The sequence below is a fragment of the Mauremys reevesii genome, linkage group 2 (assembly GCF_016161935.1).
Source record: "Mauremys reevesii isolate NIE-2019 linkage group 2, ASM1616193v1, whole genome shotgun sequence".
NCBI lineage: Eukaryota > Metazoa > Chordata > Testudines > Geoemydidae > Mauremys > Mauremys reevesii.
Window position 1 is genome coordinate 138,333,086 of NC_052624.1, and position 21,813 is coordinate 138,354,898.

The following is a 21,813-nucleotide window of genomic DNA, read 5'->3' on the forward strand; positions in this document are numbered from 1 at the left end:
ACCCCTTCTCAGCTTGTAGGAAAAAGGGCCTTTAACATTCTAGGGCTAACATATCATACTTCCAATACTCTCAGCCATCCTGCCTGACCTTGTCACACATTTTAGTTACGAACTTTGGATCTGGCCTCAAAACTTCATACTTTTCAAAAATACTGTGCATGGTGGTTCTCCCATGACAGCCCGAAGATCACCCATTCTTCTGGCTGATATAATAGCAAGTATGTCTCCTGACACAGGTGAGGCAAAAAACAGATAGCCCTAAGCTAAAATGGTGGGCCCATTAAATCAGCTAATTCAATGTGAATTTCCGAAGTTAGCAATGGATCTTTTCTGGGGAAAAAAGTCAAACACTCCCTTTTAAAATCTAAGGGTATGTCTACACTGCAATGTAAACCCAGGGTTTGAACTCAGACTGAAGTCTAATCCCCCTTCCATCGATACAGAAATCACGGTAACCCAGGGCTTGGACCTAGGGTCCCTGGACCTCAGGTGAACCATCCAAGACTGAATCAAGCTGGGACCATAGTTCAAGCCCTATTGTTTTGCAGTGTAGACACAGCCCAACTGGACTTGTGCTCTGGGAGTCCACCAAAATATCCCACAATTCCATGGGTCAACTTTCTTTGTCCTATGGACAGTCAAGTTTGGTGCATGGTTAAGTTTTCCCACATGGCACCACAAACAAAAATTTAGAGCAGCCTCATTTTGGGAGAGTACTAGGAAGCTTTGGATATGGGTGGTTGGACTCGGGCCCAGATAATGCAGTGTAGATGTTGAAGCCCTGGGTTGGGACCCATGGTTCAACACTTCCTAACCTGAGGTTCCAAATGAGTTTAAATGCTCAAGCCCTAAGTTAACAAACCGAGGGTCTGCTAACTTGAGTTCTACTAACCCTGGGCTTACATCGGAATATAGGCATATGCTGGAGACCATTAGATTTGAAAAAAAAAAAAAAAAGGATGTTCCCTGAATGGGAAGGTTAATTGATGAAATCGCTAAGTGAACTCTCTGGGAGTTTAGGGGAAATCTCAAGGATTTGAGATGTAACAGGTACTCTAAAAGTCCTGAATCTTAGCTTCTGATGGAGGCATGCTGTGGAGAGTGGAAATCATTTCCACCTAGTTCAATAGGTGGATCTACTGTTTTCTACTATTAAGTAATATCTCCTGAAATGACACTGAACTGTCCTTCTCTGGCTGAGCTAACCACTCAACAACAGCCATACCATCAGGTGAAGACTGTTGGGGTGAGGGTGTAACATCCATCTGTGTTGCTGGGTGAGTAGGCCTGGAAGAAGAGGAGGCAGAGCCTAGAGGTTGAAATGAGAGGTTGTGAAAATCCAAGAAGAAAGGTGCTGGTTAATGAGCCTGGACTGTAACCCACTTGGGAACATAACTGACTGCATTTCTTGTTGTCTTCAACTGATGGAATACCCAGGCACAAAAGATGATTGTAAGCACATTGTTCTTCAGGGACCACTGATGATTTTGAAAAAATCTCCTGCTGAGATGATTGGCCAACTAGTTCTGGGCACTCAGTAAGTGTGCAGCAAAGAGAGTAATTCCTTTCTTGATGCAAAACTACAGTTTCATCTCTTCTTGACAAATCTGATCAGACAGCACCCCTCTTTGTCTGTTTAGGTAGCATGTTTGTATTGTCAGTCAATATCCTGAACGACAAGCCCTTCATGTGAGGGAGAAAAGCTGGGCAATGTTTGGGAATTATCTGGAATGTGGGGAAATTGATACAAAGGGTCGCTTTGTGTTCTTTCCATAATGCTTGGGTTCGCAAACCCCTGAGGTGAGTGCCCAAGCTTAGCAGGGACACATCAGTAATGATTGTCTTAGAGGGAAGAGAATGAGAAAGTGGAACGTCCCTGGATATATTATTTTGATCCACCCACCACACTAACAGTGCTATGACCACAGAAGGTACACAGACCAACTTCTCTAAGGCTATCTGTTCAGTCAATAGACTGATTTTAGCCACACGTGGTAAATGCACAGGCAAAGCGTGGCATGTTGGGTCATGTAAATCCATGAGGCTATGTTGCCTAGTAACCTTAGAGACGTCAAGACTATGGTGGTGAGATGTGACTTGAGAGACATAGTATGGTCTGAAATCTCTCCTGAGGGGGAAAAGCAGCTGAATTAGTACAATTGAGTGGGGGCCCAATAAACTCTATTTTCTATGTTGGGACTAATGTCAATTTTGCTTTGTTCAGCATAAGTCCCAGACAGTCAAAGAGGTTAAGAATGTGCTTGATGTAGTCGAGAAGCTGGTGTTTGGATGTGCCTTGAACCAACTAATTATCCAGGTAATTTACATCTTCCATTACTCATCAGAATATCCCAGTTCCACAGTGCTAAGGACCCATCTGTCTGTTATTATAGATTTACAACACTGAGGAAATGGTAAAATCTGTCCCCAAATGGGGGGAGATGGAAGGAAGATTACTGCTGTCCTTGAGAAAGAAGTCAAATGGGCTGCTTCCCTACAGCTGACTAAAGGCAAGCTGGTTGTGTTGACCTAGCATTAGCGGACTTGATGCTTTGCAATTTATGCTTCCTCTTTGAGAAATGAGGTTACCTTAATGGATAGAAAGGTTGCCTGTAATATTGCTGTTGGTAAGGATGCTGTTGTTGAGGTCTGCATTGGTGCCTCTTGGTGGCTGGGATATAGACCTCTAATGAATGAGAAGTAGCTCAACAGTCTTTGAAAGAATGTAAAGTCTCATTAGCTCTGTCTGAAAACAAACACCTAACATCAAACAGACTGTCTTTTATAGTTTGTTGCATGTCTGTTGCTATACCCAAGTTCTGTAATCAGGAAGCTTTTCTCATTGTTATTACAGATGCTATCACCACAGAAGGAGCATCAGCTGCAGCAAATGCAGATTGGAGACCCATCTTGGCCACTATGTAACTTTCTGGCAGGAAATACTTCACTTCCTCCTGGTAATTTATCACTAAACCTGGACATTGCATTCCAGTTTACACAGTCACATGCAGCTCACAGTGCTTGCTGATTTGATATATGCATCTGGAGAAAGGAGGGGGAATATTTTTTTCTCCCAAATAAATCTTGTGCCCTACTTTTTGTGGGTAGATTTAAATCTCCACAAACAAGATCTTTCATTGGCAGGCATCACTACTAAAAATTCAGGGCAGAATGGGAAAATGAGACCTAAGACTTTACCATGGCTGACACTGTGTCATCGTAAAATCTCTAGCTACATGCAATATTGATATACCACAAATAATGGAGACTGTGGAAGGAACGTCCCTAGGTGCTAAACTTCAGCACCTTCTGCACCAAGTACAAGGCACAATTATTTGATTTTGCCTTTTCTAACACAAATAAATAGCAACATGTATATTACAGAAAAAATAGAAATATCCACTCTACCAAACCCCAAATCAAAACAAAACAAATTCATCCAACAAAACAAGACATTCCATTGCACACACTTCTCCCTATAAGGAGAGAATGAGAGAACATGGGTCAGATGCTAGTCATACTGCTCAATGCATTAGTGGAAGGTACTCACATATTATAGTCATGAGCATGGTATAAGAACATATACTGAATAGAATATATAAATAGATTTGGAACAGCCCACTGTAAACTGGATCATCTCTCCACTACGGAATATTAAAGGCCAGTAGAAGGTGCAACTATGGACATTTTTTGTATCACATTAAGGCAAGGATGAGGCATTGAACTTGTCACCTGCACCAGATAAGATGACTCAATTGGGAATATTTGAGAATATATTCAGTGAAAATATTGAGTGAAAAAAGAGCAGGTTCAGAACAGGAAAGACACCAACTAGTCATTTCTGAACAGCTGGAAGAAAGGAGCAAGCTAACTGTCTGGTCACTAATTGCTGGAGGGACTTGGAATACCAGTAGGCTTACTCACAGAAGATAATTCAAAGTAATGTGGTGGGAAAACCAGACCTTGGGAAAAGATTTTAAGGTACTCCTGTTGCTTAAAGAAGCTCAAAGTTGGCCCTCCCCAGTAGGCACATCATGAAGTTTCCTAGGACAGTACAAATGAAAGGACAACACATTCCTTTTACGCCAGACAGTTGGGCAAATACAGTTAAAAGCTTCCTTCTGTTTACCTGCTCCCTCCCTGTTGGTGCAGAGTTGTGACAGTCCAAGAGTATGCATCTCATTAGTGGGAAGTATGGGAAGTGGATTCTGCCAGTAGCTGAGCTGGAGCTGATCCATGGCTAAGAGGAGACTGATCCCTACTCTTGCATCCAGCAGGTTCATGCATATGGGTTGAGCAGGCTATGAACTGGAAAGGGGCAAAAACTAACACAAGGAGGCAGACAGACTGAGGGACAGAGGAGGACAAGGAATGATTGTAGGAGGAATGGACTGGGAAGAAGGTGACAATGTACTCCTGGACGAGCGAATAAAGAAGCAAAAATGGATTTGGGAATAACCCCATTAATTTTGGGGAGAAAGAAATGGAAGACGTCAGGTGAGACATGACCAGAGAGAGCTTGGGGAGACAAAGAAAAATGATGACTCCCAGTCAGAGAACACTATTGCTCCTCTAAAGGTGAGAGAAATACACTGGTAGGGGAAGGAAAGAAAAAAGTGAGTGAGAGCACAGCATAGAGCAGGGGGCACTAGATAGTAACATAGTGTTGCCTGTGAAGGTATAAGAGATTCCATTCCTATGAGATCAGAAGCCTGCAACTGGCTGCCTGGCTAATTAGCCCCACCCACTGCAGCTGGGGAAAAGAGCTGGAACTTAATTAGCTGAAGAAGGCAATAGGATATGGAGGGAGGGGTCAGCAATACTCTCCAGAAAGCTGAGGGGCCAGTGGATTTGAATCCAATGGATTGCTGCTAGAGAAACTGTATTATTAAGGCTCTGAGGTAAGAGCCAGGAAAAATTAGGGAAGGGACTATTCAGCCTGCACAGACTTTGAGGGAAGAGACTGTGAGGTTTTTTTTATTTGTTTTAAAAGGCTTGAAATAATAACAGTAATAATTTAAAAAAAACCCACTAATCCAGCTGAAAATTGCTTCTCTGGATTTTGTGAGAGAGTGTCAGAGAGAATTACCCTAGGGAGCGAGTTGGCTCAGCAAGAGAAAAACCTGGTTTGGTAAAATTATGTTGCTATAAGACAGGCCCCACTACTTTACCCTGCCCCTTTGCTGACTGTTTGCAGAATCGAGAGGCTTGCAGGTAAGTTTCCTGTTTGGAGCAGGAATTGGTGATGCTGAGGCACACATTTTGGTGCAGTTTGTTCTTTCACAAAATGTATACAAGCCATGTTTGCTTGAACAGGAGTGGTAACAAACAGCAAAACAGGCAACTTCCTTTTTGCAGAACCTTCTCATCAGACACTGCTACCCTGTGTCCAGAGCAACAATCTTGCACTTGTTACTTTTCAGGGGGTCCTTGCTCCAGTTCAGCTCCTTAACAAACTTTGTGCGCCTTGCATTTTTCACCTAGGAAACCCATAATCAAAAGCTGCACATGGACACAACATAATGTGAAAAGGTGAGTTAGTGCCTTTACCCTTCCTTTGTGCAACTGCTCTGTAATGAACTTCAGAAACATCTTAAAGGCTTAGACAAAGAAACATTCTTAAATGCACAGGATACCCTTAATAACACTTTGGGTTCAGTTATTGCATGACATCTTTGACAGCTGGTATAACTAAGATCAGGATTTGGATTGCTGAATTCAGTGATAGTTTTCCATGAGAAAAGATTGAATAAAGACTTTAAGATTTTGGTCTGAATTAATATTCTAGCAGAATGTAGACATTCAGAAAAACTTGAAGCACCTTGTACATTAACCCACACCACTTTGAGTCAAAAAATATCACGAAACTTATGACATATAATTAATATTCAAGTGAATCTATAAGAACATAAGAATGGTCATTCTAGGTTGCAGACCCATGTTCCATATAGCCCCATATTCTGTCTTCCTAGAGGGGTCAGTGCCAGATGCTTCAGAGGGAATAAACAGAACAGAGTTATTTACTGAGCTGTCCGTTCCCTGTTGTCTAGTCTCAGCTTCTGGCAGTCAGATGATTAGGGACATCCAGAGAATGGGGTTGTGTCCTTGACCATCTTGGCTAATAGCCATTGATGGACCTATCCTCTATGAATGTATCTAATTCCTTTTTGAATCTAGTTATAGCTTTGGCCTTCACAACATCCCCTGGCAATGAGTTCCACAAGCTATGTGTTGTGTGAAGAAATACTTCCTTTTCTTTGTTTTAAATCTGCTGCCTATTAATTTCATTGCATGATCCCTGGTTCTTGGGTTACATAAAGGGGTAAATAACACTTCCCTGTTGGCTTTCTCCACACAATACATTATTTTATAGACATCCATCACGTCCCCCCTCAGGCTTCCCTTTTACAAGCTGAACAGATCCAGTCTTCTTAATCTCACCTCAGACAGAAGATGTTCAATAACCCTAATAATTTTTGTTGCCCTTCTCTGTACCCTTTCCAATTCTAACATATATTTTTGGATGGGGTTACCAGAACTGCACTCAGTATGCAAAAGGTGGGCTTGGAGTTATATAGTGCCAATATGATATTTTCTGTCTTATTATCTATCGCTTTCTTAGTGATTCCCAACATTCTGTTAACTTCTTTGACTGTCGCTACACGTTGAGCAGATGTTTTCAGAGAACTATCCACAATGACTCCAAGATCTCTTTCTTGAGTGGTAACAGCTAATTTAGACCCCATTATTTTGTGTATATATAAGTTTATATTGTTTTCCAATGTGAATTACTTTGCATTTATCAACATTGAATTTCATCTGCCATTTTGTTGCCCTGTAACTTGTGAGATCCCTTTGTAATTCTTTGCTGTCTGCTTTGGACTTAACTTTCTTGAGTAATTTCGTATAATTTCCAATCTTTGACACCTCACTTTTTACCCTCCTTTTCAGATCATTTATGAATATGTTGAACAGCACTGGTCCCAGTACAGATCCTTGGGAGACCCCATTATTTACCTCTCTGTACTGTGAAAACTTGACAATTTATTCCTACCATTTTTTTCCTATGTTTCAATCAGTTACGGATCCATGAGAAGACCTCCCTTCTTATCCCATGACTGCCTACTTTACTTTGGCCTGTCAAAGGCTTTCTGAAAGTCCAAGGACAGTAGATCCACTGGATCACCCTTGTCCACATGTTTGTTGACATCCTCAAAGAATTCTAATCGATTGATGAGGTGTGATTTCCTTTTACAAAAGCCATGTTGACTCTTCCTCAACATATTGTGTTTATCTATCAACCTGATAATTCTATTCTTTACTATAGTTTCTACCAATTTGCCTGGTACTGAAGTTAGGCTTGCTGGCCTGTAATTGCTAGGATCACTTCTGAAGCCTTTTTTTTTCTTTTCCCCTTAAATTGATGTTACATTAGCTATCCTCCAGTCATCTGGTGCAGAGACAGATTTAAGAAATAGGATATATACCACACTTAGTAATTCTGCAATTTCATATTTGAGTTCCTTCAGCACTCTTGGGTGAATACCATCTGGTCCTGGTGACTTATTATTGTTTAATTTATCAGTTTGTTCCAAAACCTGCTCTACTGACACTTCAATCTGGAACACTTCCTGAATTTGACACCTCATAAGGATGGCTCAGGTATGGGAATCATCATAACGATTAATTATTTATCTCAAACACTGTACCAACAACTAAGGAAAACTGCCTGTTTTTTACTTTGTTTTAGGAAAATCTGAGGGAAGGTGAATTCCACTAAGTTAAGCCAAATAACTATTTTAGCATTTCACAGAGTAGGGGGAAGCATTTCTGTTACTTCTGTAACACATGTGAACAAGAACAGCAATAATTAGTTATGACATCTTAGAAAACAAAATAAATCTTTAGAAAGAAAAAAAAATAAACTGTAGATACAGAACTCTAAACAGTGAGAGAATATATGAGACATGACTGTATGTGGTCATATCCAGATTTTGCTGGCATTTATTCAGGATTGCTCATGTTTGGTAAAGCCATGACTGAATTATGCAGATTATTACAAATGAGTGCCAGTGTAACATGCTATCATATATTTTGTTTAATGCCACATTTTCAAGACATCACATTAGATTTTTAACTAGATTCCCCACCTCCCCTGCAGTAAAGTTTCATTATTTATCTGATGAAAAGAAATGCTCCTGCAAGGAAAACTGAAATGAAATATTTCATTTTGGATTGGACCTACCCAAATCAAAATATTTCAGTTTGTCAAGCTGAACTGAAATGTTTTGGTTTTTGTTTTGTTTTTTTTTGGGCGGGGGGGGGGGGATTTTGACAAATGGTGTCCACCTGGGTGCCATGGTGCTTCAGAAGCTGCGGTGCATCATGAGGAATAAAGTCCAGTCAGGGAGCATATCCCACAAAAAAGAATGGAGACATAAGGCACCTGAACTACAACTCCCATGTGCACTGCAGTTGTTTAGGAGGACTGGGTTTAATGTCAAATCAAGCTAAAATGAAACATTTTGATTTGGGAATGTCAAAATATTTCATTTTTATCAAAAATATATAAAAAAGCACTTTGACATTTCCGAATTCAAATTTTTGGCTTTGGGCTGAAAACCAAAAACATTTCTCTTTTAGTGTTCTTGGTTTTGGACAAAAGTTGAAATTTTCCCCAGAAAGCAGACACTTTTTGTGAAAAATTAGTCTACCTCCCAAATTTTTCATTTAAAAAAAAACAGTTTTGACAGAAATTTTTGACCATCCTTGTTTTCCCATTTTTTTGTGCACTACGTTTAGGATCACTGCACCTCAAGAGTGAGGTTGAATTGGTTATCATACTATGCAAGGAGAATACAACCAATGTTTTTTTAAAACTTCCCCAAATGATCTAAAATAGCTTTTCACGCACAAGAGAGACAAGGTGGGTGAAGTAAGCTTGTGTGTCTTACCAGCAGAAATTAGTCCAATAAAAGTTACTATCTTACCCACCTTGTCTCCTTAATATCCTGGAGCGACATGGCTTCAACTACGTTTCATGCTCAATGTATTCATTCTGCACAGACAGCATTATCCCACTCAGTGAATAAAGGAGACTCTGATGTAGGCCAGTTTGTGATGCTAATCATAAAAGGTAAATGTTTTAAGGTGGTGGTAATTACCTTATCCTTCATTGAGGGAGAATACCCTCCTGAAGTTAAGAGACTATGCAACCTCAAGTTCATATCAATCTCAAACTGAACTGGGAAAATCAATTAGCAGATAGCACCAGAAATAGCTTCTTCCATCACAGAAAGCAAGAAGACCCTGACCATTACTTTTTAATATGGATCTTGACATATTATTTTTAATTATTATTGTTACTACTACTGCAGTGGAGAAGAAACATTTAGCACATTCAGGCACATTCAACTCTATCTTGAAGTAAGCAGCAAGCCACAGCTTGTTGACACCATGGACACTCACCACCTAGGTGGGACAAACCAAAGGGAAAGTCAGGCACCACATTCTTTACTGGATCCATGGCCAGTAATGTAGCCACTTTAAGATTCTGGTACTGATTAACAAAGCCCAGTATGGGATAATGCCCACAATATCTGAAAGGTTGCCTTTCTTTCAGAAACTCACCTTGGTAACTACAATCACTAGGAACATTTAGGTTATTAGATCCCAGAAGGAGCAGAAGATTGAACCTTGTCAAATGCAGACCTAAGACTCTGGAACACCTTTTCCAGGGGAACTCAGGAAGATCCCTACCTCACCATCTTCAGATGATAATGTAAGAATCTCTTCTTTGTCATACCATTCCCCCAAAAAACCCAAAGAGAAAAAATCCATCATATCTAGAAGTAAAAAGACAATAACTAAACCCGAGATTAGGGAGTAGAATGAACAGAGGTCTTGGAATTAGAAGCAGAAGAAGAATGGAGAACTGCCTTTTAAACAGTTCTCATTATGTTTTTATAATTTTGTACAATGTTTCCATACTACAGTGAGAGGTATGTTAGAAATGCTTGAAAACAAATTGATAGACTTTCTACAAATAAGCGTGTCATGATTCTTAGGGTCCAAAGTCTATCAACCTGCCTAGGATGGATATGGATGCTATATAATTGAAAACCTGGGAATCCCAGTTCATCAATGGGGTAAAGTAGGTGTTTCTAGCTCTTGCTGTTAAAAAGATATCAGACCTTCAATTTTTCATTATTTCATTGACTAAAATATAGTCAGTCTTGGATCTCAGACCCTGTAATTCTAAAATCCCACCTTTCCGAGATCCAGATTTAGGGATAAGAGAGGAAATATTTTATAGTAGGTTCTATTTCTTTGAAAAATAAAGCAACTGCCTGGAATATTAAAAGCCACAGTGAAAATGGATTAGTAGGCAGAATACAGGTGAGGCTAAAGATGAAAAAAATAATGCAGTTTATATTGTGATGCAACAGTTTATTTTATAGTTTTGCAGTTTATAATAGAATTTATTTTCTAGATATGACCACATGTGTGTGATAAATATATGTGACCAAATTCTATTGGAGTAAATGGCATTATTTGGCTCATTGTGGCTGCAATATATATTGCCTTTGAGGAAAAATTAATCAAACAAAAATCATGGTAAAAAAATTTCCAGGAGCAACAAAATAGTACAACCCGCACCATATTTACTGGAATTGAACAGGCAATCATCCAGAACCCTCTGCCAAATACACAGTGTTATGAGATTAACATGGTATAACAATTATGTGAATGAATGCATTTTATATAATTTTCTGTTCTAGTTACAATCCTGTAATGAACAAAAGGTTGAATTCATCTGTTTAATAATTATCTGATACCAGACATTAAAATTTAACTGTTAACTCATGATTATGGGAAAATGTGAAGTGAGAAAATAAAATGGCCTAACATAGCACTATTCTCATTCTATTCTCAGTTCTGTTTTATAAAGAATGAGTGAATGGAAACCAAATAGCTTATCCTAGTTTAATGGCAGCAGAAATATTAATAGTCATGAGCAATCTCTTTTACCTCTCAATAATGCTCTCTCATTAATATGGTTTCTTGGTCAGAAAGGGGAAGTGGGAGTCAGGTCTTCTAGGTTGTATTTCTGACCATACCACTGACTATGTGATTCCTGGGCATGTCACTTCACCTTACTGTGCCTCATTTTATACTGGAGGAGAGGTGTCAACATCACATAAAACCACCACAAATTGATTATAGTTTGGAATGTAACTGCTTAAAACACACTTCTATTTAAAAATAGTAGTTCTCTCAAAAGAGAAGTGTTATCTTCAAAATGGTATGTATCAGTCTGCCTCACTGTGTGATTCTTCCACATGCTGATCACCCACTGCACTCCCTACATATACTGGTTTTCTTTGACTCTGCTTAGGACCTTTTCCTGCAAACTGTGCCCTTGCGGGATTTAAGGATGGGATTGTCAAAAGTGATCAGCACTGAACCAATTCTGTTTTCACTGAAGTCAATGGCAATGCTGAAATTTCTTGACAATCACATCCATAAAATTCTTTTTGGACACAACCATTGGTTCTTCTTTGTTCTAATAGCTCAAATGATCTTCCTAATAGTGTATTTCCTTGGAATTCACGACTGGCAGTACCTAAAGGTCTTTGGGGCTGCTACTCATTAAACAAGCACCTCTCAGATTGTCATCAATTCCCAAGAAATGTCTTGCACATCTATGGTGGTTTCTTAATTGTAATCCAGATTAATAGCCTCAAAACCATTCACATATGTCTTTGATAGGCAGTGTCTTTGATCTTTAAAATTAGGGATGTGAGTTTGAAAGAATCTCACTTGTTTTTGAAGGTAATTACATTAACAACAATTCTGGCCCTATCAGTGCTAATTCATAAGAAAAAAAATTACTTTTCCCCTTTATACACCAGAATCATATCACCCCATAGACTTATTGCCACCAGGCTGTACATATATACATTTCTTTATCTTTTTTTCAAAGTTAAACAAGAGTGCTTGTGTGCATCTATCATTTCATTTTTAAGTGTATGTAAATGTACACACATTTTGGTCACTGTTACTGTAAACCAAGCCAGTATGCTTCTTGATAGTGTTAACATGTCTATTTTATATCCTCTGGACGTCTACCATGCTTTTGACCATTTTCGTTAAACCTTTCAATTCCTCCAGCTTCATTCTTCTGTCTCATTTTGCAGAATCAGTAATAACATGGATTTAATCTCAAAGCACATATATTTTTCTTAAAACCAAAATAGTCACGTCTCCTTCCCCATCTCCCTCCCCAAACTACTACAAAACCTGAGAACAACTGGCCAGTTCTTTCCTTTGTTTGGAGCCCACTGACTTCAACTGGAAATATGTGTGGCACTTAAAAGAAAAAAAATGGCTCAATTTTAGGCCAATGTCACATGTTATCTTTTCTTAGGCTACATGGTCTGTTTATAACATTGATCTGATAACTCTTGAACCTGTTTTAAACAATTTCATATATTTTAAATTTGCTCTCAAATTCTGTGTTTCTTAGTTGTCATTTTTATTTCCTTGTATTTCTTTATTTCTATTTCCACTATATTTCATCTTTGGAAAAAGCTTGTGTATAATTAAAAAGTCCATATTGATCTCTATAGCGTAGTTAACAATTACTGCCTGCGGTTTTGTATGTTTTGGTTATCCTCATCCTCTTTCTTTTGATTAGAATTTATTGCCCTGCCTCAAAGTGTCTCAGAAAAAGTGCTGCTCTGTTGGGGTTTTGTAGTGACTGTATTTCCCTGGGATCATTTCAATACTGCAGCATAAACCATGGCACATTTTATTAATATATCACAGAGCTGCTACTTTGTATGTATATATTTGTGCCTTTCCCTTTGAAGCTGTCATGAGAAATGGAGGAATGGGGGTGGGAGAAGAAACAAACAACAAAATCAAATATCTTTGTTTTCCAGTATCTTGTTTTATCTTAGAGCCTTGAGGACTTTTAAAATTATGTGGCTGCATAATAATGTTCAAAGACAGTTATTTCCTATCTCACTGTAGGATCAAAACTCCATGTGTGCAGTATCGTTTCACATGGTCATATTTTACTCTCTTTTTCCAGAACTTCAGACATGCAGAGCTTAAGAAAGTCTGTGGGGATCTGACATTACCCCAGCAGATAGCCTTGCTATTTTCAAGTTATTTTATTTGTTTCAGTTCTCTGCATCCTCTGCTTTGCATGTTAGAATCTTCTTTGGAAAAAGATATAGGAACCATAATAAATAAGTCTTTGTGCACACTGGAATTCAGGCTTGTTCTTGGAGTTTATCCTAATGGTTGCAAATTCTTCTTCCCCACTCTAATCCATTCTGGATACAAATTCAATGAGTTCACTTGAAAACTGCATAGGAATATAGGTACTACTATACTATATGAGGCCAATTATCTATCTAAACCAGGATTCTATATCCAACAGTGGCCAGTACCATCTCCTTCAGAGGAAAGAGTGAGAAATTCTGTAGAATGTAGTTATAACATAGTATGTTTGACAAAGAAACTTTCTTTCAAATCTTCAGTACCTAGAGGTTGGTTCATGCCTAAAGCATAAGGGTTTCTATCTTTCCAAAATTCATGATTTTTGTTAACATTTACCATTATCACTCTGGATGATATTATTATCCATTTTAATGTCAAATATTTTCCCTTTCAATGACTTCTTGTGGTAATGAATTCCACAGGCTGATTGTGAGTTGTGTTTACTATGTGGCAGGTCTCAGAAATGTTTAGTTGCCAGTCTTACTGCTGAACCAGACTTCCTGACAAAATCCTTCTTGTTGGAGGAGAGAGAGAGAGAGAGAGAGCATGCCTGGAGCATTGGGCCTGTGCAAGACTTGAGGCCCGAACCATAGTCGGTAAAGTCAGGCCGTGTATTAAAACAAATGCTCACAAGTTCATGGTTCAATACTTGAACTTTGCAAGGGGTATTGCTAGTGTTGGTAAAACACAGGCATTCCTAAGAAACAACAGATACTGGGCATGTATGTGAACACATTCCAAAAGATTAACACAGGTTCATCCTGACCTAACACAGATAAAAGGGTTTGACGGATGTGATGAATAGGGATGTTTTGCCTAAGTCATCTGGAGCAAGGTATAAGGGGAGGTAACAAGCAGATGTCATGAAACATGTAAGGTGGTATGTAAGTTGTTTGATTCAGTCTATAAATGTTGGGATGCCTCTCCTTAACCCTTTGTATGGCCTAGGGACAGCAGAAACTCCCACTGCTGATGGAGCCACTTCTTGCCACTGGGTAGTCATGTGTTAGTGTAACCTGTAACCACGGAGCCAGAACACTAGGACTGTGCCTTCAGGGCAATAAACCCAGCTGAGTTAGAATCATGCCCATGGTCTTTCTTTATGAGTGATATTGAGGCCTGCTGAATTAGCAGGCTGCATTTTCGGCTAGTGCTAATAACAGTGGAGCTCCAAGAACAGAAGCACTGAGCAGCCATAACAACCTGGCAGCAGTAACAACATTCTTCAGCAACATTCTTAACACTTGCAATTTTTCTTGGCTGGGACCTCTGATGCAGCATGCCATTCTAATCCTCTAATGCCCCATGTTACGCTTATTTCCCCCCCACAGCTTTCACCCCATATAACTGGACCAACAGGCTCCAAGGGATTTTTTTTAATCTTTCCCATTTGTAGTGTGTGTTGCTTTGATCATTCAAACTATAAGTTAACTTTAACTGGAGTTGACTTCAGAGCTGGAACAAACCTATTAGAAATGAGTGCTTTAGTACTTCTGCCCCTCCCTGGCCCCCATCTTTCTCTTAAAGTAGGCAAGAATCTTATTTATTGTTTTCAACATTGCTGCATATTGAGCAATAATCTTAAATGAAGCATCTACTAGTGATTCCTGCAGTAGAGCTTTCTTCTTCAGAATGTATCAATGTGTGTGTATATATATATAATATTATACTGATGCATGGTTTGCATCAGTTTTTATTGATACAGAATGTATCACTGTGTGTGAATATATATATACACATTTGAAGCATCTGCTTTAATATATAAAATCAAAACATCTCATTCATATATATGTATATATGAATGAGAGATGTTTTAATTTTTTCCTTCCAGTATGACTCCTCGCATTTATCTAAGTTTAAATTTCACTGCCAAATTTCCAATATGCTTAGATCCTTCAGGAGTCCATCTAAATTCTCCTTAGTTTTTACCAACTGTGATAGGATATACCACAATCTGATTTCACCACTTTTCTGCCATTTTATTCATTACATCATTACAAAGTATTCTGATCAACACTGATCCCAACATCACCCCCTTAACTATTTTCCTTTCAGAGGAACAACAATTCACTGAAGCTCTGTTCCCTCTCACTAAATCAGCTTTTAATCTATGACAGCACATTGCCCACTCATTCTGTAGTTATTTATTTCCCTTAATAGTCTCTTGTCAGAGACCTTGTCTCAAGCCTTTACAAAAGCCAAACAAATCATGTCAACTGGCTCTCCTCCATCACTATTTCATTTACTTTTTTCCAAGAATTCTAACAGTTACCGAGTCATGATTTACCCTCACTGAAGCCATGCTGTTTTAATCCTATCAATTTACACTTATCCAAGTATTACATTACTCTGTCTTTAATATACATTCTCAGTCAGTTTCCCCAGAACTGAGGTGAGGTTCATCACTCTGCAGTTCCTTCACTTAAGATGTAGTACTGCATTATAAACTTTCTTATTCCCTTGACATCTGGGGAGTTCCTAGCAGGTGTTATTGCAGACTGTTTTGCACCAGCCAATGCTGAAAAAGCCAAAGCAGCTACTTCAGCTATGTTATTTTCCTGGCACATCCCACTTACCCTGACTGTGGCCCTCTAATACCTCATTTCTTATCCATCTTCCCAGTTAATGTGTTAAAGAAAGGATGGCCCCATACCATCCACCACCTCCTGTATATAGGGAGGTGGTGGAATCTCCTTCCTTAGAGGTTTTTAAGGTCAGGCTTGACAAAGCCCTGGCTGGGATGATTTAGTTGGGAATTGGTCCTGCTTTGAGCAGGGGGTTGTACTAGATGACCTCCTGAGATCCCTTTCAACCCTGATATCTATGATTCTGTTACCTCTTGCAAGGACTCATGCTTCGTGCTCACTGGGGATGGAATTTTCAAAAGCACTCATCATTAGATTCACTGTGCTCCCACTGAGGTAAATCTTCAGTGGGAATAGTTAGGCCAATGGTGAGACCCAGATCCCTTGATTTCAATGGGAGTTAGGTGCTTAAAATACCTTAGCAGATCTGAGACTGAGTTCCTCTCAAAATTCCACCCAGAAAGTGCATGTAAGCACCTCCTAGAGGGCTCAGAAACAATAAACTTGAAACGTAAGCAGAGTGTGAGTGCCAGTAGTATACAGATAACACCAAGCTCTTCATCTCCTTCACATCAAATACAGACAGCACTGTGAGATAAGCTGCAGCATAAAGAGTAACTGGCTGAAACTAAACCTAGGCAAGACAGAAGTGATGTTGGTGGGGAGAGGAAAACATTTTTGGACACCTGGCCAAAACTACATCACCAGAGGACCTGTGCCCTCTGACTGTCAAGGTAGGGCACACTTTCAGGGACCTTCTGCATTCTTCATTGTTTCTGGCTAAGCAATTGGCATAAATTGCTTAAAGGTTATGACCCTTCTTGTCATATTAGGATTTAGCCATGGTGGTTCTAGCTATTTGTCAGCCCAAGGCTTATCTTCTGAAACGCAATGTGCATTTTAAAGTGAGTGCCATGGAAAAGTTGCAGATGGTGCAACATTTGGCAGCCTGTCTGAGTAACAAAGAGTGAGGAGAACACTGATGCTCTGCATGCTGTATAGACTCCTTGTCCGGTACTAGTTTTAATTTCCAGTTTCTCAGGGGATTTGGTACAGCTTGATAATCTTTATAACTTGAAAACAATTCCAACTGGAGTACATTAAAATATTTTAATCTTAGAAACTAGTTATGGAAGAAGAGGACCCAAGAAAGGCTAATCAAAACCTAGTTTATCTGTCTGTCAATCTCCTCTTTTTACCAAAAGCTTCAAATCTTTCCAACTCCCCCATTTTAAGAATGAGAAGTAATCATGGAGGGAAAGCAATGCCCATTTCTCCCTACAACACAGAGCACTGTGGATGTAGAATTCTAAGGAGATTGTCTTTAAAATAGCATTTCATCACCATACATCTAATTGTCTTTAATTATAAATATAATCATTATTACTATCCTGTGCACAATACCACTCTCTTGATTATGTGACATAAATAATGTATAGAAAAGCTTCATTTAACTTTAATGCTATTGAGATTTATTTCTGCAAAACAGTTACATTTGGAAGCCTGGATAGCAACTATTACTTTTCACTTGCAGCTTCATATGGATGTCCCAATGTGGCTTTTAAATCTTAATTAAACCTCACTTTTACTATGCACCTGTTTATGATTAGGCCTAAATTATAGTTTAGTGCATGTTGCACTGTAATAAGACATTATGCAAAGAAACTGAAAAGCACACCAACGTCTCAGTGGTTGTGGTTTTTTTATGACTAACCACATAAAACTCAAGATTTTACTATTTACTATAGAAATTTACTTAGTTCAAAATAGGAACTGAATCTCAAAAGCAGGCATAATAAAAAAAATCAATTTGTTGTCCTCATAAAATTATATATATACTAATACTATAGCATATATACTAATACTAAAGCATATATTTGTTGTCCTCATAAAATTATATATATACTAATACTATAGCATATGCTAGTAGCATCTTCCATAAATCAAATTGCAAAACAGATTCAATTTTAATCTGTAGCTGAAACAGATGAAAACAGAGGGGAAGCTCACTAGTGTTGGTGGCTATTGTCATTGGTCCACATCATTGTCATTGGTCCACATTGGTGGCTATTGTCATTGGTCCACATCATTGTCATTGTGTTGCATCATTTTGTGGCAATGATGGGATATAGCAAGAAGAAAAGAAAAATTGCATCTGAAAATAGTTCATGTTCCCAAGCAAAATCATAGCCACTGAAAGATTACATTTGTGGGTTCAATTGTCAGTTTGTGTGGGCACATGCTTAGTATTCCTCTCTCCCTTTGTTTTGATGCCAGCATTTAGACTTGGCCAGGATGTAGGCTCTGTGATGAAAATGAGTTCAGTCACTTTTAGCTATTTTCTTAATTGGAGGAGAATTTTAAAAAGTATAACATTTTTTCCTCTACCAATACAATTTTTACAACTGTTTAAGTTAAATAGGACTACCGACAAAATTGGATTTACAGATGCAAGAAAATACTCCTGTTTTATCAAGAAAATACTCTTATTTTAAGGTAGTGAGTAGCCTTGTTTCCTCAGAGGAATTTGGTCTGGTTTAGGCAGTTATGAGCACTTCACACAGAATGTTTGCTGTAGGAACAGGAACAGAATCCAGATCCAAATCTTATCCACTAAACCACAGTGACCCTCAAGACAATTTGCTTCAGCTTTCTGTGTCTTAGTCACAACGAGTAAAAATTTCAAAATTTCCTAACCTGTGTCCCACTTTCCAAATTAAAAAACAGATTAATAAAACCTTAAGAAATATTTGGGGATTTAATTTCCTAGATGAAAACAATAGGGAGGAAAAGAGGGTGGAGGGGAGCTGGGGAAGGGGGGATTCAATCTGTAGGGTCATTAGGTTAATTCTAGCTATAAAAGGGAATGGTTGAGTTTCTCAGATTAGACCGTATTCTTTAAAAAAAGATACTGTTTATTTGTCAAGAAATATGAAAGCTGATATTCAATCCCCACAAAAAGGCTAAATTCCTCCCTGATATGAGAACATTGCATATAATGGAGTTGTGCCCAAGCTAAATTGGTACCAATGTGCTTAACAGAGGAAAAGGTTGTACATTTACATAGATGAATAAATATATGTATTTGTATTTTTTCTGGAATTAGAGAAATAACATGTATACCTCAAATTCTCCTTTACCTCCAAATTGGTGGGAAAAGGCCTGCCTTTGAAGAGAACCTATAGACAATCAGGATAATATTCCTTAAAAACAATTATTAGTCTTGCATTCACATGATATGGAAGCTTTTCTGTTACACATCTACTAAATGTATTATTTACCTATCTCAGAAGCAGCAACTGTGATGTTGTACCAAGGTGTTTCCTCTCTGTCAAAGATCTTGGCAGTCTTAATGGTTCCAGTGTTAGCATCAATGATGAAATACCTATCTTCTTCTGTATTATGGTCAATGAAATATCTATGAAAGAATAAAAAAGCATAAATGCACAGATCTACTCCTTGTGGCATATATCATTGCACAGCTGAAGAAGGCTACAAAGGAACACAATATGGGCTAATTTGTAAGTCTTTAAAAATGATACAGATATTTTAAAAGGTTAGGAGACATTCTATATTATCAAAGGATCCAAAATAAAATTACATTTATTTCTTATTTCATCACGCAACTTGATTTTTTTTTCCAAAACAAAATTTCCCCAGGAATTTACAAGACACATTTTGTCAGGAATTGATTTTTACATAGCAGGAAAAAAAAAGGTGTAATTCTATTATTAATTATTTGCTGTGACTGCAGTCTCTCTTGCTTGCTTATTTCCTGTACTGATCGTATAGCATGTCTCACTCATATAAATTTTGAAACATGATGACGTAAGATATTTTAGAACATTAAGGGTTGCTGGGATCAGAAATAGCTGATTTATGAAACTGCAAGTGACACTGGACTAGAAGGAGGACTAACCAACTTAACTGCTTTGGTTTGTTGTCACGTTGCCTAGCAGTGAAAGTGAGAACCTTGAAGTAGGGAAACCAAAAAAACAACAACAAAAACAGAGTGAGAGAACACAAAGGAAGAGATTGGCAAGCAATATTTCTCAATGTATAATTCATTCACGATTACATTTAATAAATTTATCATTTACAGACTTCAGTCAAGCTTTCTTTCTGACTCCAGGCTTGTTTATAATCACTGATGAAAAATACAGGAAGAAGATACTGAATATATACTGAATATATACTGAATATCTCTTATGTACTGTAAGTGGTTCTTCAGATAGTTTATGACAGTTGTGCTGTTGTTCTGTGATAGTTTTAATATATAGAAGTTATGTAGGTCAAAACAATGGTTTTGACATACCACATCGAAAATGAAAAAAAATATTTTCATTATTATGATTTATGTATCACTACAAACATGGATAATACAATACATAGTCTCTATTCCAAGGAGTTTCTAATCTAAGAGTCTGGCTCCTGCAGACACTGACTACTGGATACAGTGCTTATGATCAAGAGCAGATCCACTGTTGACTATTCACAGTAGTATGTACTACACTTAGTTTTGTTTGAACATGAGCACTGTACCCTAGGATTAGATATAGTACAACGAGTACAGCTAGAGATGGGAGTAAGTGAGACAAGGATTACAATGATAGGAACACGTGGATGCTTATGAATATTATGTCCAACTAATATCAGATCACTAGAAAAACTTATAAGGGTAACCAATATTACCATAGCTCAAAGACAGCAATTTCATGCTAATAAAACAGTCGAATATTTGTCTCCAAATCTGTAGCTTTTGTAGTACACATAGATTGAATTTTGATTCTTTTGTGAACTATATAATCCACATCAATTACAGATATATATTCTATGGGAGATTAAAGCACTGTGTTGAAATGAATAATTTCATTTTTTTTAATGTCACTTATGAAAACAATTTATTTCACTCACTGTTTCAATTCACTTACTATGATACTAGAGAGAGAGAGAAAAAGAGTTTTGAATCTACCCACAGTTGTGTTTCCTTTTCCTCTAGTTTTTTTTTACATACATTTAGGGATGTATTTAAAAAACATCTACTGGATGGCTAAATATTTTCATGGAAAAGGTAAGAGAAATTATCTTTGGCATAAATAAATGGAATACTGGACTGTTCTTTCATCTTGCCTTATATCTTATACTGATAAAGTGCTTCCCTGTCTTCTAAGAGCCCAGAGTTCTCCTTAAACCCACTTCTTGCATAAAGATTTCCAGTACTGATATTTTCATTGGTGTTTCCAACCTTCATGTGTTCCAATTGTTTCTTGTGTAGCCTATCTAGAAGCATCTTACAAGTAGTTACTGTAGCAGGGAGTCCCCCTGATTTCAACTGGACTGTGTGCAGAAGAAATGATGCATTCAGGACTGTTTGCTGTATCAGACCTTTTGATGGTAAACTCTTCAAATGTATTTTATAAGACTCTTGTCTCCTATGTATGGTAAACCATTGTAGGTATGACCTGAAGAGCATCCCAATTCCAGAGGGCCAGCATCCGGTAGTGCGTTTCAGCTAGTCTGACCAGTTCAGTGTATCCTACTTCACTTATGTTATAATCTATGTCTAATAGGTATTATGTAATGTATCATTAGAAAACCAATAACACAACAATCATTAATATTTGTGCGTGGTGTATGTACGATAAATTCCCCAAGGACTGAGCAAACGTGAAAGAAATATGGACTAAAATATGTTTGAACCAGACAAGTCTGGGGAATGGGTAAACATGTTTTTTTTCCAAACAAAGGAAAAAAGTCGATGCCTCTCTCCAGGTGTAATCACAGACAGTTGGCAACCACAGTCAAGTGGCCATTCATTGGCATATCAGAGGCAGCAGGGACAGATCAATGTGCACTGTAGAAAGAACCAACAAGGAAGAAAGCAGCCTGGAACGTTCTCCATCAGATGCCATGGCACCTTTCCTTCACAGCAGGG

At 38.2% G+C, this 21,813-nt stretch overlaps 1 protein-coding gene across 9 annotated transcripts in view; it reads right to left on the reverse strand.

Moving 5' to 3' along the window:
* CDH18 (cadherin 18) overlaps positions 1-21,813 on the reverse strand; it is a 623,460-nt gene that overhangs the window by 41,341 nt on the left and 560,306 nt on the right. For all 9 annotated transcript variants that reach the window (XM_039526199.1, XM_039526200.1, XM_039526196.1 and 6 more), the window contains one exon: positions 19,160-19,296. In XM_039526199.1, coding sequence (XP_039382133.1) covers positions 19,160-19,296 — 137 coding nt within the window. The remainder of the gene's footprint in view (positions 1-19,159; positions 19,297-21,813) is intronic.